The sequence below is a fragment of the Eubalaena glacialis genome, chromosome 4, assembly GCF_028564815.1.
Source record: "Eubalaena glacialis isolate mEubGla1 chromosome 4, mEubGla1.1.hap2.+ XY, whole genome shotgun sequence".
Lineage (NCBI taxonomy): Eukaryota > Metazoa > Chordata > Mammalia > Artiodactyla > Balaenidae > Eubalaena > Eubalaena glacialis.
This window is the reverse complement of record NC_083719.1, coordinates 61,763,353-61,790,730: the sequence shown is the minus strand read 5'-3', so window position 1 is coordinate 61,790,730 and position 27,378 is coordinate 61,763,353. Positions and strand designations below refer to the sequence as shown.

At 34.3% G+C, this 27,378-nt stretch overlaps 1 protein-coding gene across 1 annotated transcript in view; it reads left to right on the top strand.

The window, feature by feature from the left end:
* AP3B1 (adaptor related protein complex 3 subunit beta 1) overlaps nucleotides 1-27,378 on the top strand; it is a 259,512-nt gene that overhangs the window by 220,946 nt on the left and 11,188 nt on the right. Inside the window, exons 23-26 of the mRNA XM_061189377.1 lie at nucleotides 11,163-11,394; nucleotides 15,702-15,786; nucleotides 21,389-21,486; nucleotides 26,609-26,747. Coding sequence (XP_061045360.1) covers nucleotides 11,163-11,394; nucleotides 15,702-15,786; nucleotides 21,389-21,486; nucleotides 26,609-26,747 — 554 coding nt within the window. The remainder of the gene's footprint in view (nucleotides 1-11,162; nucleotides 11,395-15,701; nucleotides 15,787-21,388; nucleotides 21,487-26,608; nucleotides 26,748-27,378) is intronic.

The following is a 27,378-nucleotide window of genomic DNA, read 5'->3' as shown; positions in this document are numbered from 1 at the left end:
TAAGTGAGGTTGTGATTTAGCTAAGTTCTCACTACTAATATATGACTGAGTTGAAACCATAACCCAGGGCTCCTGACATTTGATCTAGTGCCCCATCCAGCTGCCTCTGGTTACCTTCGTTACTTTTTTTTTTACTGATATTCTTCATTGCTCTTTTCAACATGTCCAAACAGTAAGAGTTAATTCCTTATAATTAGTATAAAAGTGGGATTCTATAATTTCAGTACTGAAGGTAGATATGTAGATGGTAGGAGTTTTTTAATACTGTAATCCTGATGAAGTAAAGAAGTATAAAATATCTCAAAGTGTAGTAGTCTTCCTATGATGTTAGGACATTCAGACTTATCTTGAGATTCCTCATCACATCATAAATGATGTGTGCTTATGAAATTCTCACTTGAAATCCACTTTCAGATATCTAGTTTATTAAATAACTGATAATTTAAAAATCTGATCTCATTTTATTGATTTGCTTTTGAAGGTTATTCTGGTGACTAAGGCTACTGATTCATAATTAAGGTCATATTCAAAAAGGTTTCCTCGGTTATCATTAATCTTTGGAAAGAAGTAATAAATGCTGGTTCTTCCCACTTCCTGTAGTTCTCTGAAAAAGAGGGAAAAATCTCCCCACTAGCTTCCGTGACTGACCTTTATTTTCCTTTATCATAAGGAATACTTTCTGTTTATTGGAAAAGGAATTGTAGATTATTACTTGACAGAAATGACACTTAAAAATGTTCAATTCTAATCTTAGTTCTGCCAATGTTTTTCCCTTATGCTAATAAACATTGTCTTTAATGACAATTAAAGAAGAGTAGTTTCATCTACAAAACACTTTCATATGAAGTATCTCACTGAATCCTTATAAAAACGATCCTACAAATTAAGTAGTATTACTCTTTATTTTACAAATTCATGCTCAAAGAAGTTAAATAATTTTCTTCTCATCAATAACTTGAAGGTCTTCTAACTTAAAATTTAATGTTTTCTTACTTAACCACTGCCAGCACTAACTCTACCTGACAAGAGGGAAGCCATAGCCTTTCTTGCTTCTGAAGAAAGATGTTTCATATGCCAAATATAGGGATAGCCTGAGAACACATGGACCAGTGCAAGAGTACAAGCACCTAGGCCCCAATCCTAGGTATTGATCCAGAAAAATTCATAGTCAGGTGACTCTACTGAAAATAAAACCCAGTCATCAGAGGTTTTGCTGCCAAAGACGTGGACTCCAGAGACTCAGAGGTTCCTGTGTAGTAAATCAAGGTGTTCTACCCATCCCTACCTCCTCACTGAAGAATTTAAAATATTTATGCACAGATCAGGAAAAAAGAAAAAAAAAAAATATATATATATATATATATGTGTGTGTGTGTATATGTATGTATAAATATACGTGTGTGTGGGTGTGAGAGAGAGAGCGTGTGAGCAAGTGTGCACGCTAGCTCTGTGGTCTCAGAGGACCCATTTCCCCAAACTTACCCTATGTCAGGAATTCCACAGCAATGTATGGTTTGTCTGACTGACATCTGTGATGTAGAAAGGATCCTTTCCTTCTTTGTCAGATTCAAAGAAAGCATCCCTGGAGAGCCCTGTTATTTAAAATTAAAGTAGCAGTAATAAAACTGCCTTTCCAATTTGTACGTCAACTAAGACATACTTCTTTTTCTTCCTCTAGGACTTCATCTAGATGAGATCCATATCCCTCTGTCTCCTAAGTTACAGTTCATTTAAGTGCAAGCAGCATGGCTGGTTTTTAGATGCTGTGGCCCCATTGTGAAATGTGTGGAACAACTACCAATCCCCTCACATACTTTTATAAAGTACTATTATGTAGCCTGGCTTTCCTCTGAGAATCTCCCTTTGGATCTTGCTGTCCCATAACAAATATTCTCAGCATGACCTCACTCACAATTCTCTAGAATTCTTTGTTTGACGAAAGCATTCTTACCAGCAAGATGGTTTGTATGAAGCTCCCAGATGTTTCATCTAGACCTTTTCATCCTCATGTTCCTTCCTCATATGAGGCCCATTCCATCTTCCTGTACCCTTTTCCTTTCCTTGTCATTCTCATCTTGGGATCTCTTAATCATTTACCCACATTCAGTGAAGATCTTGGCATCTTCCACATAATCTCATCAGCCCGCCATCATCCTGGGACATCTCACTGTACATATTTTCAACCTGTGCAATATGTAACCTCACAGCCTCTTGATCTGTTCAGTACCGATAACTTTGACCTGTACCGAATTTCAACCACATACTCTTTCATTTCAACTCTGAAATCATGTGTCACTCCCTTACTTGTGCCTGTCATGTTAACATCTTCAGGCCCTTCACTCCTCTAGATTTTTTTATATTTAGCCTAGATTTACAACAACCCTAAAAGATAGGTCGTAGTTTCCCCACTACACAGATGTGAAAATTGAGGTCTCTAAAGCATGAGTAACTTTTTTAGTGTCATAGGGTTAGTAAGTTGCAGAGCCAGAGGTTCAGCTCATCTGTCTGGCTTCAAAGCTCAGCACTTTCTACCCCTCCTCACTGAGCGTATAAGGGAGGTACAGTTTTAAGAGAATTATTTTTACAAGAGCCTGTGGTACGGATTGGAGTGGAAGGAATCTAGAGACAGGGAGGCCAATTTGAATGGGCAAGCAGAAATAAAAGGGGAGCAAAAGATAGGGAGGGACACCAAATTGTTAATTATGGTTAAACCTGAGGGGATTTTACTTGTATTTCCATACTGTTTGAAATTGTTTCCAATAAACATGCACTTCTTTTGCAATTTTAAATTTTAAAAAATGTTTTAATGTTTTAAGTGTCATTGATGACTTGAACTAAGCTGGTGGTAGACAACAGAAAAGAAGAAAATGAATACAGGAGACATCAAACTTCTCAAGTAATTGTTGGAGGGAAATAAGAATGTCAAAGATAATGCCAAGGTTCTGAGCTTGGTTCCAAAGGAAGGGAACGCTAACATTTTCTGTTTTATATGATGTCATTGATATTGTCAGTGAGAAAGCGGTAGAACTAAAGATCAAATGATTATCACATCTATCAAATAACACAACACATAATTGTTTGTGCTTACATAAACTGTTCCGGTTCTGACAAGATTTATTGTAACCAATTATTGGAGCCTTTCTGCTAAACACTTTGGAAACCAGATTGTTTCGTTTTTATTAGCACCCTTAAACCAAAAGTCAGAAAGGAAATATGAAAAAGAATAGTAGAACATATCTAAGAATAGTATAACGTATCTACATCCGTAGTTCTGGAACTATTTTTCTATGAAAGTGGTAAATAAAAGTGTATACACATCACTCTGGATTTCAGATTTATAAAAAGTAGTATATTGACAGTGAGACTTATAGGTTTACCTTTGGGGAGGGGAAAGGATAGGGTATTATTATAAAGTAATTTCCTCCTCATCTCAACACCAATGGAAATTGAATACATCCTGTATGGGGGTCAGCAAACATTTTGTAAAGGGCCAGATAGTAAATATTTTTAGCTTTGCAGAGCACAGCCACTCAACTCTGCCATTGTGGTAAAACAGCCAGAGATCATGCAGAAATGGATGAATGTGGCTGCGTTCCAATAAAACTTTATTTGTGGACATTGAATCAGAATGTCTTATAATTTTAGTGTCACAAAAATGTTATTTTTCTTTTTATTTTCTTCAGCCTTTTAAAAATGTAAAAACCATTCTTAGCTCACAGACTATACAAAAACAGGCAGTGGACTGGGTTTGATCCACAGGCCAAGTTTGCTGTAGCCTGCTTAATACCATGTGTGAAGTAAGGTTCTCATTAAACGTTTGTTGATAATTACTCAGATCTTTCTGTAAATACATTTTTATTTATTACCAAAATAAGAGGTGAAAAGTCTCACATTTTTCACTGTATATACTGATGACTAAAATAAAATAGGAGCAAGGAACACAGTTACTTTCTAGAATACCTAAATTTACATATATAAGGAGGAAGTTATCTTTAGGAGTATAAACCATTTATTTAAAGTAATATTCGATGGAAAAATGAAATATACTTCTTTGAGTGTTATGTTTATAGTTCTAGCTAACAGTTAAGCAAATTTGCCCTTTGCTTTTTTAAATCCTCTACTAGGTACTAGACCCAATACTGTAGATTAAAGATAAAATAGGCTCACTTTCTACAGTTTACTGGGTGAATAAGAATACTGTAGCTTTCTGCATTACACCTCTTACCAATTGAGATTTACACTGGTTTAAAAAGTGCTAATTTTAAAGATGAAACTGTATCTCTGTTTACAATCTGGTCATTTTTTATAAATCATATATCTAAATAGATACTGCTGTAAAATAAGCCAAACAAAACTAGGTACAAAGAGAGCAGTTTATATACTGCAGATCTTCATATTTTTGGAGTCCAAAAACAGAATAGATTGATAATACTTAAAAATGATTAAGTGTCTGAATGTGGATTAAAGCAAAAAAGACTAGAAGACATTGTTTTCATAAAGCTTTACATAGAAGTGTCATCTCTGAAATAGTAATGCAGATGTTGAACAAGGTTTATTTTTAGGCACTTGATACTCCATGTTTTATTTTCAGTTCTCATTTAAATTTTATAATTCAATCATTTTGAACAGCTATGTTCAAAAGAAGTTTTACAACTTTAATCTTAATAATCTCAAAAAAAGCAGACATGCTATGTCATAAAATAACTATTAGTGACTAGTTTGTATCCTATAAATCTAACTTGAGTTGATAATATGGTCCATTACCAGCTAACTGCACAGAGTATTTTTCATTTTACACTCTTCGGTTACTTTTTAGTGAAGTGTTAAAAAATATGAAGCTTTTCTCCTCTCTAAAATTGCACGCTGTCTGTCTGTTATTAGGGAGATAACAGCTCTTATAAATGTTTCAGTAAGCGCTAAGTAGACAGTTATGTGCACTCTCATTCCACGCTTATTTGCTTACTGTAATAAACTGATAAAATATGTGTGGTTTGTCTCTGTGTATCTACAGGCATCATGAGTCACATAGATTCCCTTTAGAAATAATGTTGTGTCTGCAAAATTGATTGGTTATTTTCATAAACCATCTAAAGGTACACAAATGACTTTCATTATTTAAACATACGCTGTGTAAAGATTTGTAGAGGATTATCTCACTGTTACTTGATGCTTTTTGTTCTGTTAAGTCTAGAAAAAGGCTTTTTATTTTAGAGTTATTATAGTTAGTGAACTAATTACCTCCTCAGGAATCGTGAGGATAACCCATATCATTTGCTTATAATGCAGCTAAATTTTTAATTCTTTGAACAGTAGTTAAATAATTAAAACCATTGTTTTCAAATATTGTCTTTCATACTATCCTGTTTATACAAGTTTTAATATTTAATGGGAAATAGTGCTTTTACCTGAACTAGATACTATAAGAAATAGTGTTTAGATCATAGAAATCCTTCTAATTATTAAGAAATATGGTATTTTTCATTTGTGTCCAATTATATACAGTAGAAAATTTCTAGTCAAGTCATATCCTAAAACCAACAAGTATTAATATTGATAATCTCCACTTATCACCACAGTAAGCTCCTTGAAAGACTAGTATTTTTAGGAACAGTGTTATAATTGAGCACTCAGCATCAAGTAAAGTATAGTTATGACCAACACTAGTGGTATATTATCTGCAAATCTCTATAATCATTTAATGTAGAAAAATTGTGCTTTGAGTTCTGAAAATGGGTAAAACTGTGTTTTGTAAATTGAACATAAAAGCGGGGAATAAATGGAGAGACAGATGATAAACATAATAAATAAGATTCCTCTTTCTTAATGAAGGTAGGACTAAGCCTTGAACCAAAGCAAGTTGAACCATAAGAATTGCTAATTCCACTTTTTTTTTCCTTCTCTTTATTTGTCGAGGTATAGTTGATGTACAATATTACGTAAGTTTCGGATGAACAACATAATGAATCATACTTTTTAAAGGTTATACTCCATTTATAGTTATTATAAAATATTGGCTGTATTCCCTGTGTTATGTAATATATCCTTGTAGCTTATTTATTTTATACATAGTAGTTTGTACCTTTTAATCCCCTACTCCCATCTTTCCCCTCCCCCTTCCCTCTCACCACTGGTTACCACTAGTTTGTTCTCTATATCTGTGAGTCTGCTCCTTTTGTTGTATTCACTAGTGTATTTTATTTTTTAGATTCCATTTACAAGTGATATCATACAGTATTTATCTTTCTTTCTTTGACTTATTTCAGTTAGCATAATACCCTCCAAGTCCATCCATGTTGTTGCAAACGGCAAAATTTTTGTTCTTTTTATGGCTGAATAGTATGCCATTGTACATATATATATCACGTCATCTTTATCCATTCATCTGTTGATTGACGCTTAGGTTGCTCCTATATTTTGGCTATTGTAAATAATGTTGCTATGAACTTTGAAGTGCATGTATTTTTTCAAATTAGTGTTTTCGGTTTTTTTGGATATGTACCCAGGAGTGGAATTGCTGGGTCATATGGTAGTTCTATTTTTAGTTTTTTGAGAAGCCTCCATACTGTTTTTCACCAATTTACATTCCCACCAACAGTGTAGGAGGGTTCCCTTTTCTCCACATCCTTCGCCAATATTTGTTATTTGTGTTCTTTTTGATGATAGCCATTCTGACGGTTGTGAGGTGATTTCTCCTTTTGGTTTTAATTAACATTTCTCTGATAATTAATGATGTCGAGCATTTCTTCATGTGCCTGTTAGCCATCTGTATGTCTTTTTTGGAGATATGTCTATTCATTTCTTCTGCCCAGTTTTTAATTGGGTTGTTTGTTTTTTTGATGTTGAGTTGTATGAGCTGTTTATATATTTTGGATATTAACCCCTTATCAATCATATCATTTGCAAATATTTTCTCCTGTCCAGTAGATTGTCTTTTCATTTTGTTGACAGTTTCCTTTGTTGTTCAAAAGCTTTTAAGTTTAATTAGGTCCCATTTGTTTATTTTTGCTTTTATTTCCTTTGCTGTAATTCAACACTTTGATGTACAGAGTTGGTAGATTCATATGGTTCAACCTAATCAGATGCCATGCCTGAGTCTCACCATAACATATCTACCAGGGCTTTAGGAAAAGGAACAAGAAAGCGCCTTCTCCCATTATGAGTTTATTCCCCAGTCTCCCAGTTAGTGTCCTGAAATCTGACTAATCGTGATTAGTAGTTGAGTTGGGGGAGTTAAATGATAGAAACCGAATTTGAACTAGCTTAAGGAAAAAAAAAAAAAGGAAGTTTCAGGAAGGAATGCTAGAGTATTTCACAGAAAACCAAGCTTCAGGAAGAGTAGGAATATGTCAGCTTCAAGAACCATCCAAACCAAAGACACCAGCAGGACTCTTGTCTCTCACCTGTTCTTTGTTTATTTCTTACTGAGCAATATGGCAGGAAATGTGGCCACAGACATTAGAGTTTTAAATCTCAGAATTTTAGCCACTTGAGAGAGACTGGCTCAACTTCCTAAGTCCCAAATCCAAAAATCCTAGGAAAGGAAATCATTGGGCCAAGTGCCCATTCCTGAACCAGTTAATGTGGTCAGATCATGAGGTGGCATAAGAACATGCCAGCTCCATCAAGAACTGAATGTGGCAACATTCCTAGAAGATGGTAGATGTGTTGAGCAGACAATCCCATACATAACCACTACAGGGTAGAACACTGGGGAGAAAGCTCCTTCAAAAGACTAGCACTTAGTCTTGAACCAGATAAAAGCTACCCTGAAACATTGAACTCTGATTCCTCAGTGTCTTTCATAAAACTTACTTGATACTTTGTTGTCAGCCATCAGAACACATCATGATACATCAGAACCCCATAGAAACAATTAGCCAGGTCATAACATCAACTTTAATAAAGGAAAGTGAAAAAAAAAAAATAGCTTCTTTGTCAAGTAGACTTCTCATTAGCAAAGCTTGCTAACCCAGGTGGTGCCATTGTGCACATTCCATAAAGGCACCCTTGAATGTAAGCTAGGTTTTTAGATCTTGTCCACCTCTCAGTCAGTTACCACTGCACAGCTGTACATGATACTCCTACTCAACATTAATTTAGCTCTTAGGAGTAAGTGGATCTGGGAATTGTCGAATGACCAAAAAAAAGAAAAGTGGGTATCAAAGAACTGTGAAGGGTATGAGATGTTACCTCACTTTCAGGCTAACAAGTTAGCCTGAGACAATTTCATGGGTACTGGTAGAAGACACCAGACTCCTGTGTCAAAGACAAAGGACAGTTTATTACTCACAGCAATAGCAGAAGCCAGGATAATATCATTCTTGCCACTTCTCTGAGCCCCAATTTTCACAGGGTGACGCAATGAAGGCTAGGTAATGACTGCATATGCAGTGGATTGCTTTAGAGGAGAGGATCCTTAGCATAGAAGATCCCAACCTTTCATAAGGGTCTGTTGGCAAACCTGTCCAACCTTTGCCCCAGAGGGAGGCACTTAACCCATTTCCAAAGACTGTTTGCTGTACATCCTTGAAAAGATTTTCAGGAACAAAGTTGTTAATACCTTTGCTTAGAAGATGTACAGAACTGTGAGAGATCTGTGGAGAACTGTTCCTCAGGACAACAGGAGAAGGGGAGGGGGAGAAAAGAATGTAACATGTATGCCCTTAGATCAGGGGTCAGCCACCTTTTTCTGTAAAGGGTCCGGATAGTAAATATGTTAAGCATTGCAACTACTCAACTCTTTCATTGTAGAGCCAAAAAGCAACCACCCACAGTATGTCAAAGAACAGAATGGCCGTGTTCCAATAAAACTTTATAAAACAAGCAGCAGGTGGTATTTGGCTTGTGGGCTGTAGTTTGCTGTCTCCTACCCAAGATGATTTGTTTTGTTCAAACTTAAGTATCTACCTCCTTTCTTAAACTTAAGCCCTCATTTTCACAGCCCCAGTCTAGGTCATTCACTAATTAATTTACTTTTTACCTGTTTTTTTTTAACATTTAATAAAATAATTGTTATTTATAAATTGTGAAGTAAGAAAAGCCATTCACGATATTTAGCATCTTAGAATATAAGCAGCCACAGATCATGTATATGTTTCTGGAATATAAGTAAGTAATCTGATGTACAAAATGTTGAACTAAAATCTTGCTTTCTTGTCAGGATTAATTGTATTACATATGGAAATTGATGAAGTATTTATGAAACCTACTGGTTTTATTGAACAAAATATCACCTATGTAGTTTAGATAGTGGAGGAGGTTCACTAAATATGACTTGTATGAACTTAGAAAATAGGTTAAAAAAAACAATCAAACATTTTCAGTCAGCCCCTTTCTGTAGTTAAAAAAGTGTATATTATTACCCCAAACTGTCATTTATGAGGTATTTATTGTGAAAGAAAACATAGGCCTCTTTGCACTATCATAGATAAGCTTTGAAGATTGTTAGGGAGGACCTTTTTTAGAAGTTAAAGTGCTTCTTGAACTTGGTTGAGTGTGGAAAGAATGTGTGGAGAGAATTACACTGTTTTTCTTCCTTTGTACATTCCTTAGCATTGTTTTAACTATTATAATAAAGGTGCAGAATTTTGGGACAAAGTAGAAAAAAACAAATATTTGGACCATGTGTCCCAGGGTTAGATTGAGAGAGAGAATCAGTTAACCAACTAAGACAAGTTGATAGCTCTTAAATGACTTAAGGCATACCTTCAAAGAACTTTATATGATATCTAGAGTGCTAATTCCTGGCTGCCTGTAATCCAGACTCCTGCTTTTGTTCTGCTTTTCTCATGGTGCTCTACACTTGCCTCTCTCCAACTTTATCATTCTGTGTATATGATATTTAACTCTTGGATTTTTGTTGATGAGTTTTAAATTATTATTATTATTAAGTTTTTTATGTCATCAGATGTCAGTGGCATAGTGAGCATGTTGAACAGGTTAATATGTACTCTCACAATTATAATAGAAAACCTAGTTTGGGAGAGTACACTTGTTAGGAAAAAATCTTGATTAGGCCTGTTTAATCACAAATTGATTTTTTTTTTTTTTTTTTTTAAAGCTTGCCCATGTCAGGTCAAGCCACATGCAATACTTTGACTTTGAATGGAAAGATAGCCCCATATTATTTTAGAAAGGACTGTGTTACTTCACTTAATATGCTGTCTCTGATTCCACTCACAGTTGAATTTAACTAAGAGTCTAAGGTTCAGTGGAAGCATAAACAGATGATTAGCCAAGAAAATATTGGCAGGGGTGGGTGGAAGAATAAGCGACGCTTTGTTTTGCCAAACAATTGAATCACATTGTAGGGCTATAAGAAATAAAACAGTGTGGTACTGGTTTAACAGCTCCATCAAGGTTCAAAAATGTCTCCAACTAAATAATTAGAATGTCTGCATTTATAGATCATTGAGGAAGAGCTAATCATTAAATCATGTACAGATGATTTGTTAAGTATTTGGAGAAAAATAATTAAATATAGAGTAAATATACCTAAATCAGTTCCTCATGAATTAAAAAATTAGAACCATGAAAGCTCCAGAAGAAAATGTAAGTGAATGGTTATCTGATCTTGAGGTAGGGAAGATCTTTTTAATCATTAAAGCAAAGGAAGAACCACCTTAAAAAGGAGGTCATAGTCTTCAGTTTGCAGTGAAAGAAATTCAGGGTGAAAAAAGTTAAAGCAGTCAGGGTTGGAAATGAAAGTATAAGATGTTCGTTATAGACAGATTATAATATAGTTTGAAAGCCCAAGAAAATCAAATGACAAATTATTAAAACTAATAAGAAAATTGGCAAAATGTTGAAATATAGTGTACCTAAGAAGAAAACAAAAACATTTATAAACTCTAAAAAAATTGAATATATTTATATAACTAAGATTATTCTCTTCTTTTTAGATATAGATTGTCAAAATATTTTAATATATGCCTGCAGAGTACAGAAGAATTTTAATACTGTTTCGAAGGCATTTACTTTACATTTTTATATAATTTCTGACTTCATATCTATGTGTGTGATATCCTACTAATGTCTATTATTGTGATTAATACTTTAGGGAAAACAGGAGTTAAGTGTTACGAATTTTTGTATATTTTTAAGAATTAATAACTATATTCACTAATTCTTTTTTTTTTTTTCTTTTTTCCATCGTGCAATAGGTCAGTACTCCTGTCTTTGTACCAGTGAAAACTCATGTGCTGCTTCATCAGATGAGTGGAAAAGGACTAGCTGCCCATTATTTCTTTCCAAGGCAGCCTTGCAGTTTTGGTGATAATATGGTCTCTGTGCAAATAACATTGAATAATACCACTGATTGGAAGGTGGAAAATATCCACATAGGGGAAAAGAAACTTCCTGTGGGCATGCAAATGCATGTTTTTAATCCAATAGGTAAATAGTAATTCTCATTTAAAACTTTAACTACATTTGATAATTAAATGTGTTCATTTTAAAAGTAAAGTAGAGTACATATTATTTTATTGACTATTAGCAAACTCAGTGTATATAAGTTTTTCCTTTTCAAACCGAATTTATCTTGTAAGATAAATACATGTCTTTGCCCTTAGTGAATTAGGTGCCAGCAGTGGTAATACCAGTACTGATGAAAGACTGTGTCTGGAGAATCACAATTTCCTCCCATTTTTCCTATCTGCATCACCTTCCCCCACCTCTCTTTCTGGTCAGCTTCATTTCCTGCATGATTTTAGTCTGCCTTTTGGGTATTGTACCTTCCATATCTCTCCTTCCCCGTTTCCCTTCATATTCCATAGATTGAAAAGTGAAGGGAGCAAGGACTGAGAGGGTATGTACTATTCTGTTTGTCTTCCTTTCCATACACAGAAGGTAGAATAGCCCACAGTATGTTACCGGTATTGTTACACGTCATGTTTTTTTAATCTGTTGCCACCATTTAAAAATCAGTATTTTTTTTTACATTAAAGGACAAACCAAGAAATCTCACTGTTCATGGATAAAGCACAAGATTATGGCGGTACAGGTGCTTTATTCCCACCTGCATGCGGCACAACCAGCCGATGCCACGCCGGCTGCCCCTACCACGTAGCATGTGCTTTCCAGGCTACCTCAGTGCCCATTATATCATATTGTCTCTCCAACTGTCATCCCCTTCCATTTTTTAAGTGTTTTACAAAAAATACACCTTTTAAAAATTAAGTGTAACAATTGTATGGCTAACTTTGAGTTTAAAATATTATAATAATTAGAATGTCTGTCTCTCTTTTTGTTTTGTGTAAGTGGAGGCAGTCCTACAGTTTAGTTGGGAGAAGCTTCAGGCAAAATCTTAATTAAAAGTGATACAAGGTTTCTGTCACTGAATCCTTGAAATATTACCATCAGAAGGCTCCAGGTAGTTCCTTTTTATAATACTTTAGGTGAGCAAAGCCTTTTGACCAGGTAACTCTGCCTTCTTTATTCATTATTGCCTATCATATAGCTATTCTGTTTTTTCTCCCTCTTTGCCTGAGTGAGCTCTTTCACATTGTTGAATTCTCTCCTATCATTTTCATGAGTCATTCAGTAAAGAAGTCATTCTTTGTGTTATATTTTTCCACAAAGATATAAAAAATTCCTAGTAGATGAAATATGGTAGACTTTTATAAGCAACCAAAGTAGAGAGAAGTAGAGTTAAAGTAAGTTGATTTCAGAACCCATGTAATACCCTCTTTAAAAAATAATTTGGTAATTAAGACACTGTTTAAAGACTACAGTGTCCTGATTTTTATTGAATTATTTTATGAAGTTAATATATTGGTAAGGAATTAAAGAATATCCCAATTTGTATTCTTTTTTACTGCTTGAAATCCAGCTTTTTTTACCTAGTTAAAAAATTAATTTAGTTTAAAAAGTGTCACGCAGCTGATATATGCATTGTCTGAAGGTTGAAAATGTTATCCAAAGGTTAAAACAGTAGAACAGTGTTATCATTTCTTTGAGCTGGCATAATGAGTTGACGAGTTGACCTTTTGTTGGCCTATGTAGAATAGAAGAAATAAATATAATAAATTTCATAATATGGCCTTAACACCAAAATAAAATATGAATATATGCCATTGCCTCAGTACTAGTAATAGGCTTTCTTTCCTTTTCTTTTCTTAGGCAAAGTTTTTGTAGTGTTTCATTTGTTCTGTTGGCATTTATTGAATACCCTCAAGATACAGAATTCTTTCCCATGCAGTAATTTGTATGTAATACCACTTAGTCTCTTTCATCAGTAGGTAACAGTAGAGTTCAGAGTATGAAATATCTTAATTAGTCCAAAAAAAATCATAGGAATGCAACAAAGAACAAATACTGCATTTTCATTTTTTGTGAAATAAGGGAAGTAATATTTGTTTTATTTAATAAGCACATATGCATATGTTAAGGAGTCCAGCGGCTTTCTTATTTGTCACCAATCTGTTCTCTTTTTCCCTATAATATGAGATGACTTTTGTCAGGATTTTGCATGAAACTGGATTCGTTGCAAGAATATTAGGAATAAAGTGCCATTTTTCCCAAAGAGATCAGGCACATGTACACAAGAAATTTAAAACACACACACACACACACACACACACACACTCACTCACTCACTCAAAGAGTAGCCTTAGGCTCTCTGCACTATATTCAGTGACTTTATGTTAACAGTTGACAAGTTTGAGTTCAGCTAAGATTTCACTAGTTACTGTACAACTGTCACATCAAAGTAGATGGCATCTTGTGTGATTTAATTTTTCATTATTAATGGTGCAGTGTAATAGAGCCAGTGTTTTTCAGCCATTTCTACATAACCCTCTCATGTATATTGCAATGATCCAGAAGCAGTATTCAACTACAGACACCTGATTGAATAAACTTTTCCGATGTAGTAGGCTTCAAATATAAAAATCTATTATATGAATAATTTTATGCTGATCACTTTGCTCTTGAAGCATTCATATAATAAAACATACCATTGATCATGAACTATCCTTCAGAATTAGTATGGCACTAAGCTCACAGTTAATTATCTTAAGACTGAGGAAGTTATGAAACTGTGTCAGACAGTGCCATCATCAAGGCATCTTGAGAACTGTCACTTTGTCAAATGAAATATGAAGATACATGACGTAGAGAGATCTAAGTCCCGAATGCCATCATGCTTTGGAGATGACAGCATTTGCACCAATGTGGTGTCAGCTGCAAATAAGACCAAACCCCAGTATATCTGTGGCACAGAAGAAAACATCAAGGATTCACTGAAGAATAGTTCTGAGCAATGTGACTGACAAAACTATGAACTGATAAGGTGTAGCTTTAGGAGAAATGCAAGAAAACTATTATTATGGTAATTTACAATAAAGCTTGTTTGCCAAAGATTAGGTAGCAAGTCTTCTGGTACTTACATGCCATCCTGGTAAATGTTAGGTTTATAAACAAATTAAATTCAAACTGGAATCAGCAAACCAACTAATAAGCAAGCAAACCAATAACACTTTAAAAATCAGCATCAAACAAGTACCTTCTTATAATGCCTAATCTTCATTGAGCCTTTGAGATATAAAAATACTTAATATCTTAAGCTTATTGAATTGTTCTTTTGTCCTATCTGTACCATCATTTCTGTAATGGTTAGCATTAAATGGCAAATTATACCTATCAACAAGCCCTAGAATAATCAGTCTACTGGATTAGTGTGTGCTTGCTAAAATATAACTACATCTAACAATATATATGCAGAAGAGATAAAACTAAATATAAAGCTACTGTGCAATACAACTGCAGTTACACTAGAGACTTCAAGCAAAGTAGAAATCAAAAGTGAATGGTTTTATTTAAGTATATATACATAAATATTTATACTTAATAGGTATATGTTTAAGATCCCTCATTATTCTAATGTACAGCATTACACTTTGACTCTGGAATCATAAGCAGAATAAAATGGTGTTATTGTTTGTCTTGAGTTTTATCATTATCATCTGAAAAAACACCAGTTTTGTATATTGAAACAGTTATTTCCCACACTTGATTAGTTGATAGTTGAAGCTTCAGAAATTACAAATCTACGAAATGTCACTTTATTATTTATTTTTTTCAAGATAACCTAATCTGCTACTAAATTTTCTTCCAGTAATTTTCTGACTAATGCAGTTAGACTTATTGTTTTGGGTTCCTATAATGCCAGTTGTCTTGGTTAATATCTGAGGACAACAAATTAATTTCTTCTTCCAGCTTTGCTTTAATTTGCATGTTTTAAATTTTGGATTTTTTCCCCCAGTGGAAATTTAGAACATTGTTGAAAATTTACTTTTTATATCTAGAGTAAATATTCCATAGTTTTAAGTACACAATCTCTTAAAAGCACCCAGAGTGTGTTATAGTTGTTCCAAACAGGAAAACATTTATTTCCTTCTCACCTTCAATGCCTATAAAGACAATATTGTAAAACATGAAATTTCTCAGGATGAGGTGTATTTCTGAAACAAATAGAATGTGTTCACTGAAGTATGCACAGAATTAAGTTGTGAAAAAGAGAGCCTTCAAGTGAAATTACTTTATAATTTGCTTTAATACTCTTAGTTTGAAATTATTCTTACAAGCCATCATTAAATTTGACTGTTTTAACCAAACTACAAACATTACATAAGTTTTTAGTGTTTAGTTTAGTCTTTTTCACATCCTCTGTGTTTCCATGTCTAAATTATCTTATTTCCTAGAATCTCTTGAGCCTGAGGGATCCATTACTGTTTCAATGGGTATTGACTTTTGTGATTCCACTCAGACTGCCAGTTTCCAGTTGTGGTAAGTTCAATTGTTCGTCTATATTTCATATTACTATAAACAATAGCAGATTAAAATCGAGGCTTTCAGCAGCTTTTTCTTTGAGAGACAAAACAGTTACACAGACATGCTTTTCTTTAGCAATGTTTAGACTGCTGTAGAATAGTTGGACAAATTATGTGCAATATATGTTTTTAATATTTGTTAGATAGCCATTACAGTCTGCCATATGTGGTTGAACTTCACAGTTTGTTGGCTAAAGTAAGAAGCTACTGCTAAATTTTTTTTTTTTTTTTTTTGCTTATCTTTGCGCTTTTGGAAAATTTATGATAAAATTCATGAGGAAAACTCAGGAGAAATTAAAAACTTTAATAATACTGTTGGCTAGCCCAGAGAAGATATCTTTTGAAACATTTTATATGTTATCTCGAGCCTCTTAAGTGGAGAATTATTGATTCTGTCAGTACCAAAAACTCATAGATTTTTCATAGATTTTTACTTTAATTTACAAACTGCTTTTGATAAAATTCAAAAGAGAACACTTATCAGTTGACAAAGGTTTCATAGGTGAATACTATTCAAAAGAGCTTTTCTAGAATTGTGTTTTTTCATTGTTATTGTTTTATATAATGTTTTATACATTTCTAATGAAATCCAGAAACTATTAGCAAACTAATGCAAAGCTATATTCATGCATCTTTAAGAATTATCTTTGAACTCATTTCTTTTGTATTTTTCTGATCTAAGATATGATGTGTTATTTTGATTTGAAGTTGTTTTGTTCTTATTCTGAAAAGAATTGAGGCATTTTATTTATCTAAATTTTAGCTAGCTTCTAACAGAATTTTTTATGATAAAAATCTCCAGGTTTAGGAAATAGGCACTTTTAAATAAGTTTATAGGTTGAATATAGTGAACCTTTCTTTTTCATATACCTTTTCAGTTTACCAGTAATTCAGGCCTAATGTTATACCATTTATTGCTGAGAACCTGCAATGATGAATATAAGCAATGTAGCATAACACATTGATTTTATGCAGATCATCACCTTTATGTTTTGGGAGGTCTGCTATATTAGTGTTATATAAAAACTGATTACTTTTCCCCACATTGCCTAGTAATTGTTTATTATTTTTCTATTAGACAAACAACACAGATCAATATTACTGAGCACAAGACTATGAGTAACATCATTCTAAATAGATTTACCTCCAACACCAGACGTATATTCATTTTCATGATTTTGACAATGTGAGCCCAATGACAAAGCTTATGCACTAAGTTAGGGCAAGATTAAGAACTAAAAAAATTCTTCTTTCTTTTCAATTTATATAAAAAACCTGTTATATTTCTATGCAGTGAAGGGTTTTAAAAAAGGTTTTTTCATTACAAAGATTTTCTCTTTAGTCCATTATACAAGATTTGCATCTTGTCTTTCACAATTAAGTCCCTTTAGGGATAAATATTTAGGTAATGTTTGATTTTTATCTTATGTTGGGAAGTGTATATAAAGTTTTTTCTCAGTTTCTCTTAAACTAATTTTAGGAAAATGATGAATTTATTTTAGATAGAAAATAGCCTTAGCTGTTATGAGCATTTACATTAATATGTTTTTCTGTCGTGAAGGTATAAATTAGTTATATATTTTAGATTTTTTATTAAGCACATATGCACACTAGATCAAAAATTATTTTTGTGTGTGTTCCAAAAAGAACACTTTGTCTTGCATCAAATGTAATTGATCCTGAAGCAGTGTAATCACAATTACTCACTTTCTTAATTGGCCTGCCCAAAATCAGAAAATGGAAACCGATCGACAGTGTTTGAATCAATAGCTTCATAGTAGTGCCAGTGGGGGGGGTAGGGAGATAGTGGTAATGGGTAGATCAATTGGTCTTAGATGCCAATCACTGACTGTGCCTTTTGCATAGTAAATAGCACTTTTTCCTTAGTGATGAGCTGTATTAGTTTTGGTAGTTCAATAAAAAGAGGAAAAAAGCAAGAATGGCCGATATTGAATTTTTTCCTCAAAGTACATTATACAAATCAATACATAAAATTATGGGTAATAAGCGTATTTGATAGGAAGCCTTCAGAAATGCTGAGAACATGGACCGTGAGCCTTTCAGGTACACTTCTGTTTATTAAAAGAAAAGGAACCAGAGTAAAATGATCCTACTTTAGCTTCTAGATTAATTCTCTGTATTATTATAGTTATATGATGCATATATAGATAGATAAAGCTATTATATATAACTATATAGTTATATGGACACTTGATAAGTATTAATGTCTCTTTTTTTGCTTTGCATTTTAAATGGTCATCAAATTAAGTCCTTGATTAAATTTATTGAGATTGAAAATATGTGTAATATACATAAATGTATCTCTCTAAAAGTAGATGCAGTACATTAACAGGTCTCATCCTTGTGATTAGCAGATATTAATGTATTAACTAGTATGAAAAATTATATGGCTTGGCTCAAGTTAGAGGACTGAGCCCTAACATCCGCCCCTCTTTTGCCCAAAATCCATTAAAAAGACAGAAAATACATTCTTTAATAGAAAATGAGCACTAAAAAGAGAAAGGGTGCTATTAGCTGACCAGAAATTGTGAAGAATTATTGGCAGTTAGAAAGCAAATGGGAGCAGGTAAACAATAACAGAGAAAATAAAAACCACAGAGCAAAACACTCATGGGAGAAAACTACTATAATGGTAAGAACAAATCTGGCAGAATATCAAACACAAAGTGAACTAGCGAAAAGAAAAGTTAGGGTAAGACAGTATTAGGGAATTAAAGAATGACTTCCAACCTGCAGTTCCCCAACCTTGCCCCTAGCAGCAGGCAGCATACACATTTAATCAGAGACCTAAAAATTACCCTGTAAAGAAAGTGAACAACTACTTGCCTAGGAAGGACTTTTGGTGAGGATGTGCCCTAAGAGAACAGCAGGGGTTGAGTTTATAGGAAGGAGGCAGGATGGTCAGAGATGAGATGAAATGCAGTTCTACCCAAGAGAATGATATTCTCAAGTCGCCTACCACTAGGGTAAAGCCAATCTTACGTCTGTTGGTGGAGAGATAAGGCCATTGCCTACCTGCCTCCCAACTTCATGACCATAACCAGTCATGTCTCACCCACTTAAGAAAACTCCAGCCAGCCCACCAGGGGAGAGGAGACCCATAGAAATAACACTCACTAACATGTATCGAGCAGTAGCTGTGTGCTAGGCACCATTCTAAACACTGCGTTGTGTGTGTTAGTTTACTTAATTCTCAAAACATGCCTATGAGGTGAGTATTATTATTACTCCGTTTTAGAGGTGAGTAAACTAAGGCACAGGAAGAAAACTTGCCCAAAATCTTATAGCTAATATGCAGCAGAACTTGCTTTGTTTGTTAATTAACCTGGTCCTTCATTATAAATATAAACAGACAGCTTAGGATGACCAGACTTTTGAGGGAAAACCTCAATTTGAAAGGGAAAGCTCAAAATGACTTACAAAGGGCTTCCCTGGTGGCGCAGTGGTTGAGGGTCTGCCTGCCAATGCAGGGGACATGGGTTCGAGCCCTGGTCTGGGAGGATCCCACATGCTGCGGAGCAGCTAGGCCCGTGAGCCACAACTACTGAGCCTGCACGTCTGGAGCGTGTGCTCCGCAACAAGAGAGGCCGCGATAGTGAGAGGCCCGCACATCGCGATGAAGAGTGGCCCCCGCTTGCCGCAACTAGAGAAGGCCCTCGCACAGAAACGAAGACCCAACACAGCCAAAAATAAATTAATTAATTAATTAATTAAAAATAAAAATGACTTACAAAGACTTACCAATCGTGAAGGGAGCAATTTGAGAAAGAAAAGAGATATCTTTAAAAATTACAACTGGGCTTCCCTGGTGGCGCAGTGGTTGAGAATCTGCCTGCCGATGCAGGGGACACGGGTTCGAGCCCTGGTCCGGGAAGATGCCACATGCCGCGGAGCAACTAGGCCCGTGAGCCACAACTACTGAGCCTGCGCGTCTGGAGTCTGTGCTCCGCAACAAGAGAGGCCGCGATAGTGAGAGGCCTGCACACCGCGGTGAAGAGTGGCCCCCGCTTGCTGCAACTGGAGAAAGCCCTCGCACAGAAACGAAGACCCAACACAGCCAAAAATAAATAAATAATAATTTAAAAAATTTTAAGAAAAATTACAACTAATATCTGATTCAAGAGAACACTATATCTGTAAAGCAAGAATATACTGCTTATTTGAGAAGGAGTAATTAGACAATTTAAAATATATTCTTGGAGATCTAAAAACATAAAAAGCCAAAAGGACTCAGTAGGTGGATGATAGACTGGACACAGCTGAAGACTGATTTAGTGTTCCATAAGAGAGAGTCAATGAAATCAACCAGAATAGAAGGCAAAAAGACAAAGATGGAAAATATGAAAAAAAAAGTTAAAAGAATCAATTCATCTGGGACTTCCCTGGTGGTGCAGTGGTTAATAATCCGCCTGCCAATTCAGGGGACACGGGTTCAATCCCTGGTCCGGGAGGATCCCACATGCCGCAGAGCAACTAAGCCCGTGCACCACAACTACTGAGCCTGCGCTCTAGAGCCCGCAAGCCACAATTACTTAGCCCGTGTGCCGCAACTACTGAAGCTCGTGTGCCTAGAGCCCTTAATTAATTCTTCATCTCCTGTAATTTGAAAAACTTTCACCACATGTTCAATAATGTCAGTGAATAATGCTACTAGAAAATGAGGGGTTTTGTTTTAAGAAAGCAAGTTTGCAGATGAGGTATTATTTTATTCACACATATCTTAACACAGTATGGTCACTCCATTTTATTCTTTATTTAAAAATTAATATCTTAAAAGACATATCTTGGGCTTCCCTGGTGGCGCAGTGGTTGAGAGTCTGCCTGCCAATGCAGGGGACACGGGTTCGAGCCCTGGTCTGGGAAGATCCCACATGCCGCGGAGCAACTAGGCCCGTGAGCCACAGCTACTGAGCCTGCGCGTCTGGAGCCTGTGCTCCGCGACAGTGAGAGGCCCGCACACCGCGATGAAGAGTGGCCCCCGCTTGCCACAAGTAGAGAAAGCCCTCGCACAGAAACGAAGACCCAACACAGCCAAAAATAAATAAATAAATAAATAAATAAATAAAAAATAAAAATAAAGGAATTCCTTTTTAAAAAAAAAAGTAAAATAAATATTCTTTAAAAAAAAAAAAAGACATATCTTAACTGTTTAAGACTAAGCCACTCCATTTTCTACACTTTTACTACAAAGTTGAAGATAAGCTATTCTCTACTAGATAAGCTGCATTAAGTGTTCCTGATAGTAATGGATATATACCCTTGCTGCTTACCTATTTTTAAAAGTTCTGTGTCAAATGGCATATTTATCATAACTGCATATTTTTGTAAAAAAAATATATATATATATGTTTTCTAGTTCCGGTAACAGATGTATTTCTCTGAGATAGTGTTGAGAAATATTTCAAGCCTTTTTTAGCTGTGATATTTAAGCCAAGCAGATCTCTGTATGCTTTAACTGCACCTATTTAACTGCATAGTATTAAGAAGAATGTTTATTTATTAAGCATTTAGTCAGCTTTAATGTGTTTTTTCCCTAGTACCAAGGATGATTGCTTCAGTGTTAATATTCAGCCTCCTGTTGGAGAACTGCTTTTACCTGTGGCCATGTCAGAGAAAGATTTTAAGAAAGAGCAAGGTGAGAGATTATTACAATTTACTAGAAATTGGCATCCCAAATAACATGTGCTCATTCCTCTGGCTGGTCTCTAAAATAAATTACCATATGTACATAGCCATTAACAGATGTCAACGCACAGTCTTCCAATTTTTGCTAATGCTTTGCGTTTATAAAATAACCTTAAAGGTATATGTTTGTCTATATTCCTGGCATACTTGCAAATTGATTAATATGTCTTTTAAATAATAAATTGATTCTTAATTAACTTTTCAATTCTTGGAGTTTTGGTTTGTCAATCTAATGATGTATTCATATGTTTTGTATTAGTGAAAATGTGAGGAATTTGGGACTTAGCAAAGTCTCATCACTATACATGTTATGTTTCTGTATTTCCTTTCACTATAGAACTGTTTTTCGTGTTCTACTAATGTATTTTTCCCTGTACACATTAGAGTGCCCTACCCTTCAAAATAAAATCCTAATTATAGCATTAAAATACCTCCATTTTCTTTTGACCTTATTCTGTATTGAAGAAATGCTATGCTGTCAGGCTATATCAGAGCTGAAACATTTTAAAATAAGCACCAAAAACAAAAACATTTTCAGCATAGTGAAAGCATTAATATCTTGGGCTTGCCCTAGAGTTAAGCATACTTTTAATAAAAACAACTTTTGTCTTGTATGAATAAGGGAAAACAACTGTCTCATTGTATGTGTTTAATTAAGAATTGCATTTATAAAAACTAAGACATATTTAAATGGTAGAGTCAGCAATGTTTTAAAGTTTATGTGAATCTAGGCTATTTTTTTCTTTGGAGGGGGTTATCAAAGATTCCCTTCATCTTGAGGTCATTAAATCATACCTGTCAAGCTTTCACAAAGTACAGGCAAACACAAATATCTACACCTAAAGAGAAGGGCTTGCTTCCTGGCACTCTATCATGTAGTGCCAGAGAATTTTTTTTTTTTTTTTTTAAACTATGAACCTTTGCAGTTCACGATGTCAGAAGGGCCTGTTGTAGAAGAATCTCACAAAGAAAATCTCATACACGACTGTAAATTAATAGTAACCGTTTATTCTTCTGCCTTATTTTTAAGTGATAAAAAAGAATGACTAAATCCATCTCTGAGTTTACTTTTCTTGGAAGTTGATTATTGCTATAGAAGAAAGTCATATCTGTGATTTTATTTTTCTATTGACAAATTGAATTGATTCTTACATTTGCTATTCTTACCCTTTGCTGGCTAAAGCCTGCCTCTCTGCTTTACACCTGCTCAGCAAACCCAGGTGAGTGGCACACAGGGACTGAGTAAAGCCTTGGCACATTTATTGTAAGGGGATATTCCTTTTTTGAAAAGTGCAGCTAAAGTATTTCTAAAGCAGAAGATTATTGTATATCTTTTCTCTTCCTCAGCTTTGGTTTAGAATTATGTACTTGATATTTTGATCAAGTTTTTTGTGCTCTGCTGTGACCGAGGGATTTTTTTCCCTGACCAGCTATACAGAACCGTAATCACGTGAGAGAGGAGCACTTGGAGAACAGCTGTGGTCCTCTGTGGAGTTGTTGCCAAAATTCCTTTTTCTTCTGCCATTTTACTTCTATGGTTGTTGATTATTTGTCTGAATAAATCTGGCAGCTGTTTGCTATGTTTAATAGAGCAGAAAGGCTACTCTGAATAAAGCTATTTGAAAATTTGTTTATATGAAGTATTTGTAAATCCTTGCAAGTCTCTTGGCATTTCTGTATCATGCTTTCTGTCCTCCTGAGTTCATTCTTTGATATGGGACTTGATGCTGACAAATTTACCGCAGGTTTAAAGAGTCTTCAATAGCATCCTTTTAGTTCTAGATTTCAGCTGCTTTGGTAATAGAGGTCTCAATTCTCAACTTTACACATGTATTTGTTTGTTATACTACTCTAGGAAGAGCTTAGCTTATTTTGCAGAAGATACCTAGAAATGACTCATTAACTGAAAATTCTAAATCAGAATAAAAATCACTTTCCTCAGATTTTATCAGTGCAAACTTAAGGAAGTTAAAATGCCAATAAATTTAAGAAATGTCTGTGTGCATCATTACATGCTAGCTTTAACTCGTTTTTCTACTTTAAATAAAATGAATTTACACACTTAATATCTCATTTCACAAGGCATATATTTCAAGACTCAAGAAATGTATTAAATGTATTAACTAGGATTTAACTGAAGAAATTATAATTAAAAACATGAGAAATATGGTTCTATTTTTATACTACAGATGTTCATATTTGAAAAGTGTATATAATATTAAATAAGAATACTGCTAACAGGTTGTACATATTAGATTAATATTTTTTTAAACGGAAATGTTTTGTTCCTAATATACAGCCTGCTCTATCACTTTTTCTCAGTTGTTGCATTTAGAGTTCCATGACCAAACATGCATTTTTATAAGGTTGGTAGTCAAAGTGCTAAACAAAAGATTGGTATATTTTGAAGTTATCCAGAGTATTCATATTATGAGCCTTAACCAGAAGCCATATTTTTTTCATTATTATGAGTTTTGAGCCTTGCAAAATTAGTTCATGACCTAGCTCTGGGATGATTTCAGTACTATCAATAGAGATCTCTGTTTTACTTTTAAAAATGTAATTGCGTTTCTTGAAGCAGTTTTAATTGTAAGAGACCCAAGCCAACTGCTTATTCCAAATTTCCTCCTCTTATTCATTTTCTCCTTATGAATTAAATTGGAAATCTAAAACTTACGGGAAATTTTTAAAATCTTCTTTTCTTATTTTATTTACATTTTAGCAGTTAATTACAGCTGATTAACCTAAATTAAGTGCTGTCCGCTGCCTCACCAAAATTAGGTAAATTCTAATGAAGCAACAAATTCTGTAGTCTGAGAATTTTAAAATATTTCTCCAGTAACTTTACCTTTATTATGCATGAGCAGGCTGTATAGTGTTTGAAGTCTGTTTTTGTAGAAGAAACTTTTAATGATATCTTGGCATATTTTTCTTTCTCGTTAACTTAAGAATACCTGATATATTTTCATTTAGAAAAAATCTCTGGTTTAAGAAACCTAGAATGGCTACTTAATTTCATTATGATTTATGCCTCCATCTTCTGGGTTGCTAGCTAGCAAGATGCTAATTCTTTAAATGGCCAGACATTCACTATTTTCTGGCCCTTAACCACCGTAGGCAATCATATTTGATGCCCCTTAATTAGAGCACCTTTTTTTCTTTCCAGGTTCTTTTTCCACCTCAGCAATCGAGACAATACATTTGCTTACCATGCTGCTCTCCTAAGTGTTCTTTTGCATGTAAATTAATCTTGATTCAGTTTACACTGTCATGCTGAGTGGTACAAATTGCCTATAACAATAAAACAGCATGAGTTAAAAATAAAGGGGGGTGGGAAGGCAGATTGAATGTGTGCCTTACTTGATAGGATGTTACTTTGCTTTATGCCAATACATTAGCTGGCGATAATGAATCTTCTGTTCTGAAAAGCATGGTTTAGTTGATTTTTTTAATTTTACTTCAGTGGAGCAATACCTTGTCTCTTATAGACCAAGTTAGACAAACCATTAATGACAAGAGTGTTAAGGTTAAATATGAAGCAATGCATTCACTTCTCTGAGTGCTATCCATCTTTCCATTTACAGGAGCTTGACAAAAGTACTGGCTTTGTACAACATTTCCTTTAATTACAGGCCGAGGGAAACAGGCTTTTAACATAAACATAGTTGCATTCATTTATTCAGAAGTTGCTCTTCAATAGAGCTTAATGGAGAAGGTTTAAATCCTAAATGAGTACACACATCTCTCAGCAGTGTTATGTCAGCAGCCACTGTGCTTTACTTAAAAGCAGTGTTTGCTTGTGTGGTTTTTAAAGCTTTTGCCTAATATTGAAGTTATACAGTCTAAGACAGAACGTAGTGTCCCCGAGTTTGAAAGTGGTTAGTAAAAACTGTTCTTTGTTAAAAGCTAAGTAAGTCTTTTTACAGTGTTAGGCTTTAGTCTTCATGCTGCTAAATCATAGGGATATTAAAATTTTTCTGTTGTATTTGCAATAAATCACAAAATTAAATACATAATCCTAAAGGTGGAGGGCCTTTTGAAAATATAAAATCAGCTTTTACCATTTTCATAAATTTTGTAAACTATTGTACACATATGTCTCAAAAGATAATCATTTTTTAGTAGATACCGTTAGGAGTCAATGACTTACATCACAGATCCAGATAGATGGCATTTATTATAACTATTTTGGTTTTTTTTAACCGGGTACTTAATTTCAGTATTTGTTCCAAGAGTTTGGTATGTTATTGAATTTGTCCTTTGAACATTTGTACGTAAGATTCTGATATTAATGGCATGCCTTGTGTTAATTCTATATGGTTTTTGTTCATGATTTTGCTTAACTTAGTTTCTTTCTTAAATATTATTTGAAATGTCTGAGATTTAAGTTTTTCCAATTTACATTGTTTCCTTTGTTTTCAAATGTTTTTGCTTCAGAAATTTCAGTTGTTTTTGTCAGTAACCATAGTTCCATTTACTAGGCAAATACTGTTATCACTAAGTGTAGCTTAGGTACTTGTCCATGTTTCAGAACCACGTAACTGTTCGGTGACTTTCAGTCACTGTTGAGATAACTTTGATCCATTATATTGAGACCATTCATTGTGTAATGCTGCTAGTTATTCCAGAAACGCTTTGATTTGTTCTCAAGCAGCATTTGGTAAGAGAGATCTTTGAATGAAAAGGAGAGGAAAAAACCCCCAAACTCTTAAAAAGTAAAAACTTAATAGTTTATAAAGCCCAAATTAATTGCATATATTTTAAAGGGACTGAAATTGGAATTTTATCTTTGTGATTCTATGCTTTTATCAATCTTAGTATTTAAAATCAGGTTATTAAGAGTGATGTTCGACTGCATTTTTACACATTTTTCAACACAACAAGGATTTAAAAAAATTTTTTAATCAGTTGCAGTTCATTTAAATTTTATGATAATTATCTTGTAAATTACATTCTGAAGTGGTATTTCTTCTCTTAAAAATGTTTTTAAATTTTGGCTATGAATTTTAAATTGTTCAATGTAATTTTCATAAAGAAATTAGTAAAAGGGAGCCGCCTTTTGCCTCTTACAGGAATGCTAACGGGAATGAATGAAACTTCTACTGTAATTATTGCTGCACCGCAGAATTTCACTTCCTCTGTGATCCTTCAGAAGGTTGTAAACGTAGCCAATGTAGGTGTAGTCCCTTCTGGCCAAGATAATATACACAGGTAGGTTCACTGACACGTGATGTGGAGATAACTTGTCTACATGTATAAATATATACTTTTCAATTCATAATTTTCTTTGAAAATAATAACCCCTAAACATATGTGCCCCTCCTTTTTTATGATGATACATTTGATTGATTGGTTTGGATCAAGGCCCTCTTCCCTATTTCATACAATCCTTAGTACACGGATATGGGCTTTCCTGAAAGATACAGATAGTATACCTGCATTTTATAGTAGCTTGGTGATTTGTAAAGGTACCTTGTGTGAGATATGGCTGAGAATTTCTTATTTCACCAGATTCAGTGAATTCCAGGAAGAACTGTTTTATAAAGCAATGGATTTGGACTTTTTTACTTGAAAAGGGGGAAGTTTGGGTATAGATTTCCTTCTGACAGCAATTCCCTAAGGCTGCTTCCAGTAATAAGGAGCTGCTAGACAACCAACATGGGGCCAAATGCAGCTTCTGTTTCTTAGGCCAGGAAATATCTTCACCACCAACCATCTAAAACATGAGGTCCAAGTTATTTGTCCTTAAAGGTAGCAGAAAATGTGATTAGTATGTGCCTTCTTTGTATTCTTATGAATGCTAGTGGCTTGAAATGAAAGTAAAATAATTACTCCTTAAATA